The sequence below is a fragment of the Trichosurus vulpecula genome, chromosome 1 (assembly GCF_011100635.1).
Source record: "Trichosurus vulpecula isolate mTriVul1 chromosome 1, mTriVul1.pri, whole genome shotgun sequence".
Taxonomy (NCBI): domain Eukaryota; kingdom Metazoa; phylum Chordata; class Mammalia; order Diprotodontia; family Phalangeridae; genus Trichosurus; species Trichosurus vulpecula.
The window spans coordinates 51,228,609-51,246,260 of record NC_050573.1 but is presented as its reverse complement, the minus strand read 5'-3'; the positions used below and the strand labels follow the sequence as shown (position 1 = coordinate 51,246,260).

General features: G+C 45.8%; 1 protein-coding gene across 1 annotated transcript; it reads left to right on the top strand.

Annotated features, from left to right (window-relative positions):
• The first annotated feature begins 5,220 nt into the window (after nucleotides 1-5,220).
• Nucleotides 5,221-16,797, top strand: ANGPTL4 (angiopoietin like 4). The gene is made up of 7 exons (XM_036739920.1): nucleotides 5,221-5,845; nucleotides 6,247-6,357; nucleotides 6,554-6,671; nucleotides 9,662-9,775; nucleotides 13,320-13,415; nucleotides 13,703-13,978; nucleotides 15,901-16,797. The coding sequence occupies exons 1-7, from the start codon at nucleotides 5,348-5,350 to the stop codon at nucleotides 16,077-16,079; spliced, it is 1,392 nt and encodes a 463-aa protein (XP_036595815.1). The 5' UTR covers nucleotides 5,221-5,347; the 3' UTR covers nucleotides 16,080-16,797.
• Nucleotides 16,798-17,652: the final 855 nt, after the last annotated feature.

Sequence of the window (17,652 nt, the reverse complement as noted above, 5' to 3'; positions counted from 1 at the left end):
AATATATACCATCTTGGAATGAGGGGAGGGTAGAAATGGGGAGAAAATTTGTAACCCAAAATCTTGTGGAAATCAGTGTCGAAAACTAAAATATTAAATAAAAATGATAAAATTCAAAAAAAAAAAGAGAAGGGCTACCTCTTCATCAGAGATGGGGATGAATGAGGAGTTCATGGAGCTGAGGTAGATGGGAGTAAGGAAGACGCAGTTGAGGATGGGGACAGGGGTTTGTACATTGGTAGCTGGCTGGAATAGGGAAAGTATAAGGATGTGGGGGTATGCTAACTGTTGAGGAATCAGTCCAGGCACAGTGTCAGTAGTTGGACAGAAATCCCTTAAAGTGAAGCAGGTTAATAGATTGCTCAAGGTTCTCCCTCAAGATCCAAAATAAAGGCTATTTATTGTAAGGTCTCCTTCCTGATTATAAATCTCATAACCCTTAGAAATCATCCTTAATTTTCTCCAGTTTTACTTCTGTCTTAAAATGAAGAGGTGCCCCTTCCCCTTGCCAAGGCTGACCATTCTTGTACCCTTGATCCTATCCCTTCCTGTCTCTTTCCTGATTCTACCCTCACCCCCTCCCAAATTACCTTGTATTTTTAAATTTAGACCTGTGATTTAATGGTGTATGTAGCTTCTATTCAGCAATTTCCTTCTCCAATGCAAATTTACAAATACTCACAATAACTCACAATCATAGAGAATTGCTTGAGGTGTACAAGGAGGTTAAGTGATTTACCCAGGGTCACTCAGCCAAGATGTCTAACAGGAAGGATTTAAACCTGGTTCTGAAATCAACATTTTACTCACTATGACCACCATGTATTTACTTTGCATATATTTCATATCTATTTCATATTTCATATCTAACTCATATTTATGAGTAATATTGTTTGCTGTGATAGACTGCAAACTCCTTGAGGCACTGGGGTTACAAAGACACACACACACACACACACACACACACACACACACCCTAGTGCCTCACACAGTACTTAGCACACAGGGATTAATGAACACTTGTTGGATGGATTAATTCCTGGATCATGTGGCATTGGAGTTAGGATTTAAAGTTTTTTATTTGAAATGAGAGAGATGATAAATAGAGGTGACATTTTAGCAAATAACCAGAGTTTTGAGATGAGACTGGAGTGACTAGAATGTTTGGCCATGTTGTTCAGTCATGTTCGACTCTTTGTGAATCATGACCCCATTTGGGGTTTTCTTGGCAAAGATACTGGAGGGGTTTGCCATTTCCTTCTACAGATGGGGAAACTGAGGCAAACAGGGTTAAGTGACCCCTGGTAAATGTCTGATGCTGGATTTGAACTCATGAAGATGAGTCTTCCTGACTCCAGGCCCTGTGTTCTAATCACCACTTAGTTACCCTTAAGATATCATTATTAAGGAGAAAGGATCTGTATGGGTTTAATTTCCCCTAATTAAGGGCATGGGCAAGGGGAAGGAGGTGGGAGTCATGAGCATAATAGCACTGTTGACTTGGATAGGAGTGGGATGTTCAAGGCAAGAAGAGATAGGGAACTAAAAGATTGAGGGGAGGTGAACACGTTTACTTACGCAGACTTGTCTGGGGCCAGCTCTGCTTTCAAAATGAAGGGAACAGGGCCAGCAACATGAATCTGAATACAAAATGTGGCTTGGGTCACATGAATGAGGCCTACCTCTGCCACTGATATTTAAGCTAGCATTCAGGGTCATAGCTAAAGAAACTTCTTAAAGCCAAATAAATGGGAAAAACTAGCCCTATGGTAACAGCACTACAATAATATTGTAGAATATACAGTAATATATTGTAGAATGCAATAGTATTCATAAAATTATAGTGCTGGCATTGGAATGGACCTCAGGAATTATCCCATTTTATAGTACAGGTTAGGAAACTGAAGACCAGAAGGGGAGTCATAAGGTGATATCATCATGACCCTGAATCAGTTATATGAGAGACTTTTTTATTGAAGTGTCTTCGGAGTTTATTGATTGTTTTGTTGGAGATCTTAAATGAAGTTTATAAATACAGAGCCAAAAAGAAATGAGGGAACATAGCTTCCAACTGTGATTTGAAGAAGCAATACTATTACAGAATAAAACCACTGTCTTGTTAAAGTGTTACTGCTAGTCAGAATTTTTCATATCGTTCTAATGAAATCCCCAGAAATGTAGCCATGTATAAATATCCAAAGAAACAAGATATCTGAAAAGCCAACCAGTCTCTGTATTAGCCAGTAACTTCACTGTTTGCAAGTACATTGTCATTGTATGACATTTATATAACACATTAAAAAATGTTACCACACTAAAAATTAACTTTAAAAAAAAGAGTATAACCCAAATGTTCCATTGAGGAGGGGAACACAAGAGGCTCAAGTGAGAGAGAATTCTGCATGGCCTGGGACCAAGGCAGGAGGACCCCTTGAAGAGACAGGAAAGTAACGATTTATGGGCTGTCCTGTCCCAAACTAGGGGTATGTTTTGGGGAAGCAGCAGAGGGGTAGCGAGAGGAAACCATACAGAGAGCCAGGACCTGGGGTAGAAGAAAAGCATGAAGAAGGATAAAGATTGAAGAATACCTGAGTTGAACCCCACCAGATTCTGTCTGTCTCCCTGCAGAAAGACTTCCTGACCCCAGACCCTAGGAAGGGGGAGGAGGTAGCCGGAAGAGAATGAGTTGTTACTATTCCAGCATCTTTCCAAGGAAAAGAGATAAGACAGGAAGGTGACCCCGAGGCCTCCCAGCAACAGAGAAAGCTGAAGAAGAAAGCCTTCTGCACACATTCTTTCTTTTTCAGCACGTGGGAACCCACATCCTTTGGCTTAGAATTTCTCCTCCTTCTGAATTATCAGCTTCCTCTGTGCTGGTCCTATTCATGTCCTCAGTCAGATTTCTCATCTGTAAAATGAGGAGGTTGGAGTAGATGACCTCTGAGGTTCACTTTAGCTCTGGATCCAAGATCCCCCAATCTACCTCCTATCTTCACATTCTCTTCTCCTGGTATTACCTCTTTATCCCCTCAACCCTTTCCCCTCCCCAACATCTTCCTCCCAGTACTTCAGTTGCTGTGAAGTTGAACTCTCACCCATTGCTGGGAAGATGTGGGTGAGGAAGAAGGCAAGGCCAGAAGCTGTGGCTGCTGGCACCCTGCCTTCTCCTCTGGCCCCAGTGCCAGACCAGGCCAGGCCTCCCCCTTGGCCCAGATTCAGGACAGGGAGGACAACAGAATGTCACTGGGAAAACATGTGGCAGAGAATCCAATGTCCTCCCTCACCCCCAAAACAAATGAGGTCATTGTGCGGCAGCCTCAGGAACAGGGAGCTCGGCAAAGCCCTGGAGCCTCCTAAGGCCAGGGCATGAAGGGGGCAGAATGCTGGAAAGGTACAACCCTGGAGCCTCTGAAAACTGGAGCACAAAGCTGAGAGGGGGGCAATCAAGGCAGGGAAAGATGTACAGACACCAGCAGGGAACACCGGGGAACAAGGCAACATGGAAAATGTGAGGTGAGCTCTTAGTGTAGTTGTATGGATAAAAGAATCTGATGAGGCTGCCCCAAGAGATGGGGGCTGGCAGAGGTGAGAAAGCCGCAGAACATTTTTCCACCTCCCTACTCTCTTACGAAACTTGGGCACTTTCTGAGATTTTCCCAGAAATTCCTGAGCATGACTTCAGGGTATTCTGATTATGCTTTATGAATGGTCTCTGTACCCATTTCCCAGATAATTCTGATACAAAGAAAATTTGGATTCTGTGCCAGTCCTTTGACTGACTTCCGGGCATTTACTTACCCTCAATAAAGTCATTGTTTAAGCAGCTCTTTTCAGTCATTCTGCCTTTTCAGATCTTTTCTGAACTTACTGCTTTTCCCTTAGGGTCTTTTCCAGCAGATTCATACTTCACCCTTTTCATTTATGCCCTTCTATGGAGGAAGAGTCTTGGGTTTAGAGACCTGCCACCTAATCCTATTTCTGCCACTAACTCACTGTCATCAAAGACAAAACACATCCCTTTCTCTGGACCTCAGTTTCACCATCTGCAAAGTAAAAGAGCCTCAGACTCAGCCTGGTGCCTCTCAATGGATTGACTGGTTGTCAAGAGAATTCAGGAGGCCCTAGCTTCAGCTCTGGCTACGGACTTGCCAGCGATACCATGAGGCAAATCACCTCCCTTCTCTAGCACTGATTTCCTTATCTGTAAAATGAGGATTCATAAGGATTCCCTCAAAGGATGATTGTGTTTTGTAAACCATAAAGCACTGTATACATATGAGTAATTATTGTTCTTTTCTTTAGTGGACTTGGTGTCACAAAATCGAGGCACCGGCCTTGCCGTTTACTAGTTGTGTGATCCTGAGCAAACGATCTCATCCTCCCCAACCTCGATTTCTTTAATTGTAAAAGAGGATCAATAATATTAATACTACAACCCTTCAGGACTGTTGTTAAGAAAGCACTTTGTAAATACTACAGAGATGTGAAGTTTATTGCTATTAGAAGTGGTAATATGTGCCCGTCTTTATATGTTCTGCACATAGTAGGCCTCTCTGATAAAGCTTGATTGATTTAAATCAAGGCCCAGTTGCTGCCTTGGCCTTTGATTCTGGTACAGAGTCTGGGGCACGTAGGCTTGGGCTGACTCAGCCCCAGCTCCAGCCCTTTTGGTCCTTCCCTCAAACTTACCGAGTCAGCTGCTTCCAAGTGACGGCTTCGGGGATGGGGGGAGGCCCTCCCAGTGGCTGACGTGTGGCTCAGACAGCAGTGACCTTTCCCCTACTAAGCTGGGCTGCCAGGACTGCACATCTGTTCTCAAGCTAGGAGGAAGGAGCCAGCCCAGGTGGGGGGTGAGGGGTGGGAAGAGCTCTGGTATTTGAGTCCTGGGGCCTGGAGGAGGAGGGCAATGCCAAGCATCTCCACCCTGAGGGAAGGCATTTCTCCGCAGGGTGGGGGGGCGGGGGGAGAGGAACATTAGTTCCCTGGTTCCCCTGGCCTTCCTAGCAGGTCTGGGGTATAGCCAGGAGTCCCCACATCTCAACTAGAGGGAGGAGCTGCGAATGCCTCTCAAACTCCAAGAACAGGGAGGGTTTTGGGTGAGGGAGGGGGGGACTCTTTGAAGTTGGAAACCTGAGCCCCGCCCCGCTCCAGGACACACCCACCGGTCCACCCGGGCCTGGCTACAGCTCATAAAATGGGGCTCCTTCAGTGAGCGGACAGCAGCAGTCCAGGACGAACCGTGGGCGCACCTGAGAGTAAAGGAGAGTGGCATTCCCTAGTGAGCCTCCATCCCAGCTACAGCGCCCAGGCCGCCCTCTTGGAGCTCAGCACTCCCGTTAATAGAGAGATGCGTTGTCCCCCAAGCACAGGAGCTGCGCTGGTGCTATGTGCCGCCACTGCGGGGCTGCTGGGCGCAGCCCCCGCCAGCGAGGTACGCCCGGGGGCCCCCGAACTCCGAGTGCCCCGCGCCCGGCCGGAGGCCAAGTGTGCCTCGTGGGACGAGGTGAACGTGATCGCTCACGGGCTCCTGCAGCTCGGACATGGGCTTCGGGAACACGTGGAGTGGACGCGGGACCAGGTAAATGACATCTATCGCCGTCTCCACGCCCGTGACCCTCCTTGCGAAGACCCTCTGCGCCGCGCCCGTCACAGCCCTAAAGGCACCCAACTGCAAAGCCCCGAGGAGAGCTCCGTGGACTCGGCGGCTCAAGGCACTGACTGCCACTTGGAGCCGAAAGAGGTGGCCCAACAGAAGACCGAGCTCCAGCACCTAGAAGGGAATGATGGCCAGGGAGTAGAAACCAGCATTGGGGGCGCCGCATGGAGAGCTGTGCACAGTCTGCAGGTAAGGGACGCTCCCTCTGGACTCTCTTCACTTGTCTTTCCTTCCGAGACTGGTTGATCTTCCTTTAGATGTCCCCGCAAGGTCCTTTGGCACTTTATTTTAGCCTGCTTGTGTTCTTTGTCTTAGACTCTTCCAGTTCTAAATCTCTGATGCTACTAACCCTCAGATTCCCCTCTTTCACCCTTCAATATCTTCTCCATTTGCTCTCCCTGGGTCCTATGATCCCCAACCCCTCGAAATCAGGTTGCTCCCCCAGGGCTCCTTCTGCCTTGCCCCTTCAGTCCACTCCTGGCCAGGAGTCCCATTTGCCCTGAGGCCACCAGAGAGATTTCCCTGTCCATGATAACCAGCTCCCTCCAAATGACCCCATGAGCCTATTTCCTTTTCCTTCATGACCCCAGACCCAGCTTCGAGCTCAGAACAACAGAATCGAGGAATTGTTTCAGAAAGTGGCCCAGCAACAACAGCACTTGGAAAAGCAGAACTTGAAGATTCAAACATTGCAGAGGAAGGTACGCTCCTGTTCACACTGCAACCTAAGGTAGGGATGGGGTAGGTGGCTGCAGCCTACAGAGGCCTTTTAGCTTCTTCTGCTCAGAACTGAGAGCTGCAATTTCCCAAACAGGCTCTGAGCCCACCTTCCTTCTCTCCTTGATCTTTTTCTCCTCATCGTGGACCTATCTGTTACTTATTCTCTTCTGTCTGCAGCTCCAGGGCCTGTCTCCTTTACAGCTGGGGCAGATACCACTAAGGCCTATGGGAAAGAAGAACACCCTGAAGATGGCTCGACACATTCGTCCAGTCCCCAATAGAAGTGACAAGCCTAGTAAGTCCTGGGTCTCATGCAACTCCCAGCTCCTACACTTCCTCTGCCCCAGCCTCAGTTTCTCCTCTTTATATATATATATATATATATATGCCTCTCTTCTCTGCCAGTGACTTTTCCCTTTTCGCTGGTTAGGAAGGAATGTCAGAATTTGGGTGACAGCCAGCAGGGCAGAAAGGTGATTGTTTCAGTCAATAGGTGTGATGCAGCTAGGACTCTGAAGTAGCTTAGGCAGAGCCTGGCTGCCCCACCAAAGCAGAGAAGATGGAGAGGCCTCCCTACCCCCAAGGACGTTATGAGCTCCGAGACTTACCTTCAGCCAGTCCTGGGGAAGCCTTGCAAACCTAGAGTTGGGAAGAAGTCTTATAAAGCACCCACCTCCCCTGCTGCCTAAGGTCTGCAGGATATCCTGCTCCTGGATACTTCTCTTGCCTAGTCCTACCCCACCTAAAGAGCTGCTCCTAGTCCTTCCCTCTAAACAGGGAGGAGAGAAACTAAGGCAGCCTCTGATAAAGTATACTTAGCCCTAGTTGGAACTCCACACCTCTTATTTCCACTCACCTAGTTTTTACTGAGGGTCCATTGTGTATCCAGGGTCCTGCCTTAAAGGAAATAAGGCTTATTTTTCTGCCCTGAGTGTCTTATAGAGCAGAGATGCATATAAAACAGCCAGGGAACTAGAGGAAGGATAAATGTGATTCCAACCACATAGACTTTTGTTGAATACAAGTTGAGAAGTGATCAGTAAGCTGGTTAATCAAGGAGGTCTTCTGGGATGAGGTCTTAAAGGAAGTGATACACATGGATTGATGGGGAGAAGTCATAGGGTATTTCAGACTACCAAAATGGAACAAGTGAAATGCTCTGAGTATTCACTTGAGGTTCAGGGAATTTCAAGGAGAAATTACCACCCTACCTAGAGAATAACAGCCTTGCTAGAATATAAACCTGTTGTAGAGAGGAATAATGTGGGGAAGGTTCGAGGAGAAGACCTGTTGAAGGCCATGCTAAGTTCAGATTTTATCCAAAAGGCAATGAGGAACCTCTGAAAGTTTTTAGTGACGTAATCATATCCTAGGAACACTTATCTAGCATGAGCTACTGGGTGGACAGGAAGGGGAGGAAATAAGAGGCATAAGGGAAGAGACACCACTTAAACTGTAGAAGATGATGGAAACCTCCTCAGGGTCTTCAGCACAGTCTCACAGATTCTCTTTCTCTCTGTGTGTGTGTCTCTCTGTCTCTCTCTCTCCTCTCTTTCTCTGTCTCTCTCTGTGTCTCTCTGCCTCTTCATCTCTGTCTCTCTGTCTCTCTGTCTCTCTCTCTCTCTCACACACACACACACACACACACACACACACACACATACACCACAATCTTAGAGCTAGAGCCATCTGTTACAAATGCCATCTTCCTCCCCTCTCATGCATTCTCCTTCATTGATACATTTACTCTGCATCTCACACACATAATATGCATGTGTCTCAAGGCTGACATCCAGTTGGGAGAAAGTTGTCTTTCTCCCTTCACTTAGCCTGGAGAAAATCTTGGTGACTTCCTGATGGCCTAGTTGTCACCTATTGGTTTCCCCATCCCTATCCTGGCCTACTGGGGCCAAGGCTGCTGGTAGACTGAGGAGGCAGACCTCATTGGTTCCAGGGGCTTAGGCTTCTCCTGCCCCAAGACTTTCCTTGGCTGGGGGAACCAAGTGGTCTCTATCTACTCTGGAGAGGGTTCCTAGGAAGAATCTATCAGTTGAAGCTGGGGCTGGAGGAGGGAGTAGCTCTCTTAAGGAGAAATGAGTAGCCCAGGCTACTTAGTGTACTTAGGGGAACAGGAGAAGGAGGAATGGGGGGGGGGGGGGAGGGAAACAGGGAGAGCCTGGGGAGACTGGGTCCTATTTCTCTTAGTGTAGGTGCCAAGTAGGGGAAAGTTCAGAGCTTGTGGAGACAAACATTCTGGTTGTAATCAAGGCCAGATTGGGAGTTTGGCCGTGAGCCACTGGGATTGGAAGAGAGGAAAGTAGGGGAAAGGGGAACCGCCAGGAAATGTCTTCCTATCAGTCTTTCCTAAACACTCTTCCTCCCCCTCTAGACACTGTCTTTCAATAACTTCAGCCCTCCCAGTCCCATCCCCCTCCTGACCTTTCCCCTACTCCCAGGGCCTGCCTCATTCTGTCTTCCCAGGGTCTGTCCTTCTAATATCCCCTCAGTGCCTAGCTACCTTCACCATATTAGGGCTCTAATGAGGTTGTGGGAGAAAAAATAAGCCCCAACCCCAGAAGGGGAGTGCGAAGAGTTTCAATAGTGTCACCTCCACCCTTAGGGAATTAAGGGCATTGATGGGGCCTGGGTCTGGGACAATCCAGGAAAAATCATAAAGTTGGTTAGGTTTGTCTTTACACCCACCTGCACAAACACATCACACACTTCAGACCCTGGGGCCCTCATGTTCTCTCTCCCACGTTAAATCCTCCTGTCTGGAAAGGCTCTGATATGAATCACTCCTTAGTTGGGTAAATGGGCCCTAGGAAAAAATAAAAAATATCTCCAACCTTGCCCTTCTGCACACATCCCCAGACAAAGAATATGTGTGTATTTGGTTGGAGGGGAGGGGGAAGGGGAGGGAAAGCAGAGATCCATGGCTTATTGCCCTCAGCTTAGTCAAGAGTGGGAAGACCTAATTATGACCCAGGCAAGAAGCCATCCTTCAGAGTTTTGGAGTTAACCCCCAACCTATCCCCCCTTGGGAAAGATTATATATATAAAATATATATAATATATACACATATACATATATATGTATATAAAACTATATGTAAATAACTATATATGTAAAACTCTCTCTCTTTCTCTCTCTCTCTCTCTCTCTCTCTCTCTCTCTCTCTCTCTCATTCCTCTGTATACACACCTGATTGCCTAGGGAGTACAATGGGGACCAACTGCAGCTCTTTTCTCAAATCTCCACATCCATCTCTCTCTCTCTTACAGAGCTGCCCCAGGATTGCCATCAACTCTTTCTGAGTGGAGAACGCCAGAGTGGACTCTTCCAAATTCAGCCCCAAGGCTCTTCACCTTTCCTGGTGAACTGCAAGATGACCCCAGGTATGAGGGAGGGTCTACTGGGGAGGAAGGATCTATAGTAAGGCTTTGACTATCACTCAGCAAGCATTTTCAGTGTTTATTATGTGTTAGGCATTGTGCTAAGAGCTAAGAATACCTACATAGGGAAAAATGTGGTCCTTGCCCTCAAGGAGGCTACATACTAATGACCCTTAGGAGAAAAGGTCTAACTTCCACTTAGCCTAATGAGGTCCCCTTAACAAAGTGAATTCTCTTGTCCCAATGACTTCATTTTTAAGCTCAGAGAAATGTTACCATGGAGGGGAGAAAAAATTCCAATCCAACCTCCACTAAGCTGTCAAATTGATCTTCCAAAAATACAGGTCTGACCATATCACCACCCCTCATATTCAAATCCCTGTAGCCTGATTTGGAAGTAGCAATGAAGGGTTTAAGATGGCAGTTGGAAAGCTTAAGGGATTTCAGAAACTGATTCCTTTCCCATTGCTTAGCTCTCTAGGGCATGTCTAGAGAGCCCTAGGCTCCATCTGTTAAACTTCTTTTCTTTGGTCTGTATTGTCTAATAGAGCTGGAAAATGTCAGCTTCCAGAATAAATATACTTTTGAGGAGGTGACAGATCTTTGAAGCTTTACATTCTTTGAATCCATTCTGCTATATCCCCTCTCAATCATTCAGTAATCATTTATTAAGCACCTACTATGTGCACTATCCCAGTGCTAAATGCTAGAGATACAAAGCCTAAAAATGAAAGCCCAAGCCCTCAAGGAGTTTAGATTTTAGTGGGTAAGACGTGTATATGTATATATAGAGGCATGAGATACAAATATGTGATACCTAAGAAATAGACATAAGGTAACTATATGGGGGACAGAATTAGCTGCCAGAGGGGATCAGGATAAGCCTTAAGAAGAAAAGGATTTTTTAAAAATTTTTTTCATTTGGAACTTCAACACTAAATGCACATTTCTATATCAGGGTGTTACAAATAGGAGGATGGAAAAGGGTTTCTGCACATGATATGTGAATCTCCATTTTGTACAGTTTGCTTTTACTTTTAAGTATATGATAAATTTAATGCATAACTTTCAAAGTTTCCTTCTGGCTTTTTTTCTGTTCATCTTTTCTTTCTTTGAGGCAATGGAGGTTATAAGTGACTTGCCCAGGGTCACACAGCTAATATGTATCTGAGGCCTGATTTGAACTTAGGCCCTCCTGACTCTAGCGCCAGCGATGTATCTACTGCACCACCTAACTGCCCTCGGTCATCTTTTTAAAAACGCTTCAATGACCTTTTTCTCTCAACCCCCCACCTTGTTTCATTCCTGATAGCTGTCATCCTCTATCTCTCCTTGCTTTTGTGCTAGATTCCTTAAGAAGGCGATCTACAATAGGTAACTCTACTTCCTTTCCTCTCCTTAATTCTCTGCAGTCTGCCTTCTGACCTCACCATTCAACTGAAACTCCCCTCTCCAAAGTTACTAGTATTAGTTCCTAATCTCTTAACTGTCAAATATAATAGCCTTTTCTCAGTCCTCATCCTTCTTGACCTCTCTCCCACTTCAACACTGTCCATCAGCCTCTTCTCCTTAATGTTCCTGTCTCTCCTGGCTCTCTTCTGGTTCTCATCCTACTCTTTTCATGTCTCCTTTGTAGGATCTTCTTCATCTAGGCCAGTCCCACTAACTGTAGAGGTCTCCAAAGGTTCTATCCTGGGCCCCTCTCTCTTCTCCCTCTATATTATTTCATTTGATGAGCTTATCAGCTCCTATGATTTCAATTATTATCTCTTTGCAGATGGTTTTTATATACTCATCCCATCCTAATCTCTATTAGATATCTTGAGTCGTATACCCTGTTAGACTTTCTAAACTCATGTCCAAAGTTGAATTCAATTCTCTTTTCTCCTGGACCCTGCCATCTTCTAAACTTCCCTATATTTGTAGAGACTCAAGTTCACAACCTAGATGTAATCCTTAACTCCTCATTCTTACCCCCTATATCCCATATGGCACCAAGACCTTTTGTTTCGACTTTTGCCACATCTCTCAAATATGCCTCCTTCTCTCCTCTGATACTGCCACCACCCTGGTGCAGACTCTCATCACCTCCCATCTAGTCTACAGCCTTCTACCTGGTCTCGCTCCATTCTAATCCAACCTCCACTAAGCTGTCAAAATAATCTTCCAAAAATACAGGTCTGACCATATCACCACCATTCAATAAATTCCAATGGTTCCCTATCACCAAGCTCAAATATAAAATTTTCTGTTGGGTTTTCATAGGCCTTTATAACCTGGCCCTTCCCTACCTTTCCCGACTTCTTATACCTTAGTCCTTTCCACTTACTCTGCAATCCAGTAACACTGGCCTCTTTGCTATTCTTCCCACATGCTACTCTATTGTCTGATTCCATGTGTCTTCACTGGCTGTCCTCCATGCCTGAAACATTCTACTCCTCTCTACATCTTTGCTTCCCTGGCTTCCTTTGAGGCCCAGCCAAAATCCTATTCTGCAACAAGCCTTTCCCAGTCCTCTTTAATCTTAGTGTCTTCCCTCTAAGACCACCCCCAATTTATCCAATATATACCATTGTACATAGTTAAATGCATGTTGTCTCCCTCATTAGACTGTGAGGTCCATGAGAGAAGGGACTGCTTTTTACCTTTCTTTGTATTCCCTAGCACTTTGCACTGTGCCTGACACATAGTAGGCAGTTAATAAGTGGGAGTTGACTGTCTGATTGTAACAAATATACATAGTTCACCAAAACAAATTCCCATATTGGCTATGTCCAATTCAGCACTTTGTCAGGAAATGAGTAGCCTAGGAGGCCAGGGATTCTACGGATAAGAGGTGAGGAGAGAGAGTGTTTCAGGCATAGGGTATAGCCAGTGCAGAGGTACTGAGAAAAAGAGATGGAGTGCCACATGTAAGGGACAGCAAATAGGCCACTATGCCTATCCAGGGGTAGGGAACCTCTAGGTCCTCGAGTGCAGCCCTTTGACTGAATCCAGACTTCATACCCCTGGATACCATAGAGTGTGTGATAAAGACTGTAATCTGTAAGACTGGAAATATAGGAAGAGGCCAGGTTGTGATGAGCTCTCAGTGCCAAATAGAGGAGTTTTTATTTTATCTGAGAAGTAAGAGAGAACTCCTAGAGCTTACTAAGTATAGGAGGAATGATATAGTGAGACCTATACTTTAGAAAAACAGTAAAGGGTAATATGCCTTGAAAACTATAAACTATAAACTGAGACTCCATGGTATAGTAGGAAATGCCCCAGATTTGGAGTCAGGAGACAGAGGGTTGAATCTGGTGCTTCCATTTAGTCTCTAGGTGGCCTTGGCCAATCACTAACTATCCTTTGGCCTCATTTTTCCTCATCGGTAAAATGAAGAGGTTGAACCTAGTCTCTAAGGTCAGCCTTTTCAATACCCACATCCTATGATCTTATGACTTCTGGTAGAAGCCTTTGGGAAGTTTTGGGTTTCCTAAGCTAGCTGTGGTGTTTCTGTTCTGTTATGTAGGTGAATCCTAATAACAAGGCTTTCTTTTGGCAGAGGGGGGCTGGACAGTGATCCAGAGACGCCTGAATGGCTCAGTGGACTTTCACCAGCCCTGGGAAGCTTACAAGTCAGGCTTCGGAGACCCTAATGGTAGGTATTTCCAGGGGACAAAATCAATACCCAAGGGGGAAGTAGGGGAGGATTTAGGGAGGTCTATAAGACCAGGATAGATCAGGCAAAATTCAGTGCTAGGCTAGGCCTTTTCTGATGGGGATCCAAGAAGCCTCTTGGAGTTTTTCTCCTTTTCCTATACATTTCTTCACCCTCTCCACGTGCATTCTGGGCCTGATAATGCTGCAAAGCCAAGGAGCTAGCTAGCCGTCTGTGTGCATTCTCTGGTATTTGTCCCCATGCTGAGTGGTTGTTTCTGAATTCAGGAGAATTTTGGTTGGGTCTGGAGAAGGTACATCATATCACTGGAGACCGAGGAAGTCGTCTTGCTGTACAGCTATTAGATTGGGAGGGCAATGCCCAGTCTGTCCAGATCCCCTTCCACTTGGGAGGAGAGGACACAGCCTATAGCCTGAAGCTCACAGGACCAGTTGCTGGAGAGCTGGGTCCAGCCACAGAGGATGGGATATCTTTACCCTTCTCTACTTGGGACCGTGATCATGACCTCAGGACAGACCTGAACTGTGCCAAGAACCTCTCTGGTAAGCAGTAAGTCTCCAAACTAACCTTAATTCCAATCTCAATTCTCTCCCTTACTCCAACCCTATTTTCCAAGCCTCAAATAACTTTTATAATAATGCATTCTGGCTCTCAATTTCAGTGCCTACAGCAGAATTTTATACATAGTAGGCACTCAATCAATGTTCAAATTAATGGCACCATTTGTTGCCCCATCCACAAATTTCCAACTCTTATCCATACCCAAAATAAGGCCCATATCTGAGCTTCAAACCTTATCATGAATTACAATGTCAATTCTAATCTCAGCCAAAATCCCACATCCAGCTCTAGGACCTTTTCTCCCTCCCAGTCCCCACCTATAAACAAACCCCTCACCCTACATAGTTTCAAACCCATCCCTAATCTTCCATCTGTAATAAAATTCTAGTTTCAATCTCAAATTCCACCCCCAAATGTGTTTGTAGGTGTGTGTAAGAGGCTTGTTGTTTAGTCGTTTCAGTCATGTCTGACTCTTCTTGACCCTATTTGAGGTTTCCTTGCCAGAGATACTGAGTGGTTTGCCATTTCCTTCTCCATCTCATTTTATAGATGAGGAAACTGAGGCAAACAGGGTTAAGTGACTTGCTCACGGTCACAAAGCTAGGAAGTGTCTGAGGCCAGATTTGATTTCGAGAAGAGGAGTCTTCCTGACTGTGGGCCTGGCCCTCTATTCGCTCATCACCCACGATTACATTCTGGGCTACATCAACGGATTTGGTGGGCAGGGAAGATACAGAGACAGAATCCCCCTATTCCCATCCTGTTCCTAGATACAATAAGTACATAATAATAATAACAGCAGCCAGCGGTTATAGAGCACTTGGAAGTTTGTAAAGCACTTTACAAATAGTATCCCATTTCATTCTCACACAGCCCTGAAGGTAGGTGCTATTTCTACTCCCATTTTATAAATGAGGAAACTGAGGCAAACAGAGTCTGTGACTCGCCCTAAATCACGCAGCTAGTGAGTGGCTGAGCTAGATTTGAATGCACATCTTCCTAACCCCAAGTTCTGCATTCTATGCACTGCAATAATGTCATCAATAGTGAAATCGATTCAACTTACATTTGGAACCAAGAAGGTGACTTTCAACATACAGGCAAGAAGCTCTGCATCCCCTTTACCTTGGGATCATGGATTTAGAAGTAGAAGGGACCCTGAAGGTCATCTAGTCCAACCCCTCATTTTGCAGATGGGGAAACCGAGGCCAGAGCTAGGGTTTGAGCCTCAGCCCCTCAGACTCCAGATCCAGGGCCATTTCCACTGTGCCACGGAGCTTGACCATTGATTGATCACTGGAACTGGAAAAGAGTTTGGTGGTACGGATGACGAAGAGAGCACTGAATTTGAAATCAGAGGACCCGAGTTCAAATCTTGGCTCTGCCTCTTACTGCCTGTGTAACCTTGGGAAAACCACATAACCTCTCTGTACCCCCATTGCCTCATCTATAAAATGAGGGGGTTAAACTAGATGAGCTCTACCTTTCTAGCTCTAAACCCATCATCTACTCCAACCCCCACCATTTTACAGATGAGGAAACAGGTTTAGAGGGGTTAAGGGACTTTCCCAAGATCATACAGGTAATAAGGAGCGCAGCCAGGATTTGAATGCAGCACTAGACCTGGAGTTCTTTCTACTATTCCACACTGCTCATTTTCACATGATGAAATTGAGGACCAGAGAGAGAGGTACACAGAGAACAGGGAACAGAACCCAGAGCTCCTGACTTCCCGTCTGGTACTTTTTGAGTCAGTATTTTTTTCTCATTCTATCATGATGCCTACCTCCTTGAGCTCTAACTCCAATCCCACATCCTAGTCCTCTACAGCAGACCTGTGCCATTATAGCTCCACCTTCCCCACACAATTCCTGACCCTGCTTTCCTGTTTTCATTTTTTCAGGGGGCTGGTGGTTCAGTACTTGTGGCCATTCCAATCTCAATGGAAAGTATTTTCACTCCCTTCCCCGGCAACGGCACCAAAGGAAGCAGGGCATCTTCTGGAAGACTTGGCGGGGACGCTACTACCCTCTACAGGCCACCACCATGTTAATCCAGCCCACAGAGGGTGCCACCTCCTAGCCTCATTCTGAGAGCCTTGCAGGGCTAACAGAAAAGAGCCAGAGCTCCATGGGCCAAAGACTCAACATAAATGCGAGAAGAGAACTCTTTCAGCCTCCCCTTTCCCAACACCCATGGTGACAGCAGTCTCCCTGGACATATGCCTGGGCCAGGGTCAGGACTGAAAAAGGTACTTCATTGAGAGAGGAATAAGAGAGGATCCAGGCCCAGCCTTGGAATCTAGCTGGTCCCTCTTGAAGAGACACTGTTTACTCCTTTCTTCCCCTTCTTTAATCTATTGCCCACTTAAAGGTTAACCTATGGTACCAACAGTACTAATAGGCAAAGACTTTCCCTCTCCCCATCCACCCTGTTACATCTCTGTTACAGAGAAGAGTTTTATGCACAAGTGAATGGGAGGAGCTGGGTTGCCTGACCCTGGGAACTAGTGGGAAAGAAGCCCAAGTTCTGGGCTCATGACTGACTAGGAGCCTTGCCTAGCTGTCTTCAGTCATATTGACTGGACTAGGATAATGGGACCAAGAACTGGGGGATCTAGAATGGTGACCTACCTCAGAGTGTCTCTATTTCAAAGCCCAGCCCTGGGGCCTAGTGAGGGGTCAGGGTAATTTGTAAATGACTGCCTTGTAAAAAGATTTCCTATCTGTTGGGTTGTAGGGTCTGGCTGGGATTACCAGGCCTCCTCAGACTTGTTTGTAATAAAAGGAATGAAAGAATCTCAGGATTGGAAGGGTCATCAGTTCATCCAGCCCAAACAGGAATCACTAATGTCATCTCCAGAAGCATTCACTTAGTTCCTCCTTGGAGATGTTCAGGGATGGAGAATTCACCACTTCATCCCAAAGAGGCCTCTTTTTGCACAGCTCTGCTAGTGAGAAGGTTCTTTATATCAAACTAAAATTTTCCTCCTATGGAAGGCCATGCAGAACACTCTGTTTTCCACATCACAGCCCTTCAAGTACGTCTTTCCTTTTCACACACCCAAATATTCGTCAGTCAAAATATCCCCAGGTCCCTCAACAAGTCCTCATATAGCTTGACTTGGAGTCCATTTGTCTCATTGTATTCTTTGGATGCATTTCATCTTTTAAGAAATCAATCAACCCATCTTGATTCATATATGCCAGGCACTGTGCTTTATGTGTGAGTGATTATGCAGGTCAACAACTGAATGAGAAACAGGGGAGGAAAAGATAACCCATGTTAACCAGGGTGAAGTTAGCTATAGTCCCCTCAGTCTCCAGAAAATACTCTAAGGGAAGGTCGGCCTGTTCTCCCTGCACCCATCCCTCCTTACTACCATTTTACATACTTGCCTGGTGACCCTGCTGCTCACCACTTCAGACCCACTAATCTGAAGAAGGCAGGTCTGGCTTCCTTTTAAATCTCTTTCATGGTGCACTAATCTATCTAAAAGACTTGGGATCTAGGCTCTCAACCAAACAGGTGGCATAGGCAGTGACTAGATTTTAGGTTAGATAGACTTACCTGGGAGGGCATTGTTTATCTAATTCCTCTTTCTGTAGTTCCTGAGAGGTAGCAGACTTAATAAGTCAAGCAATAATAATAGCTA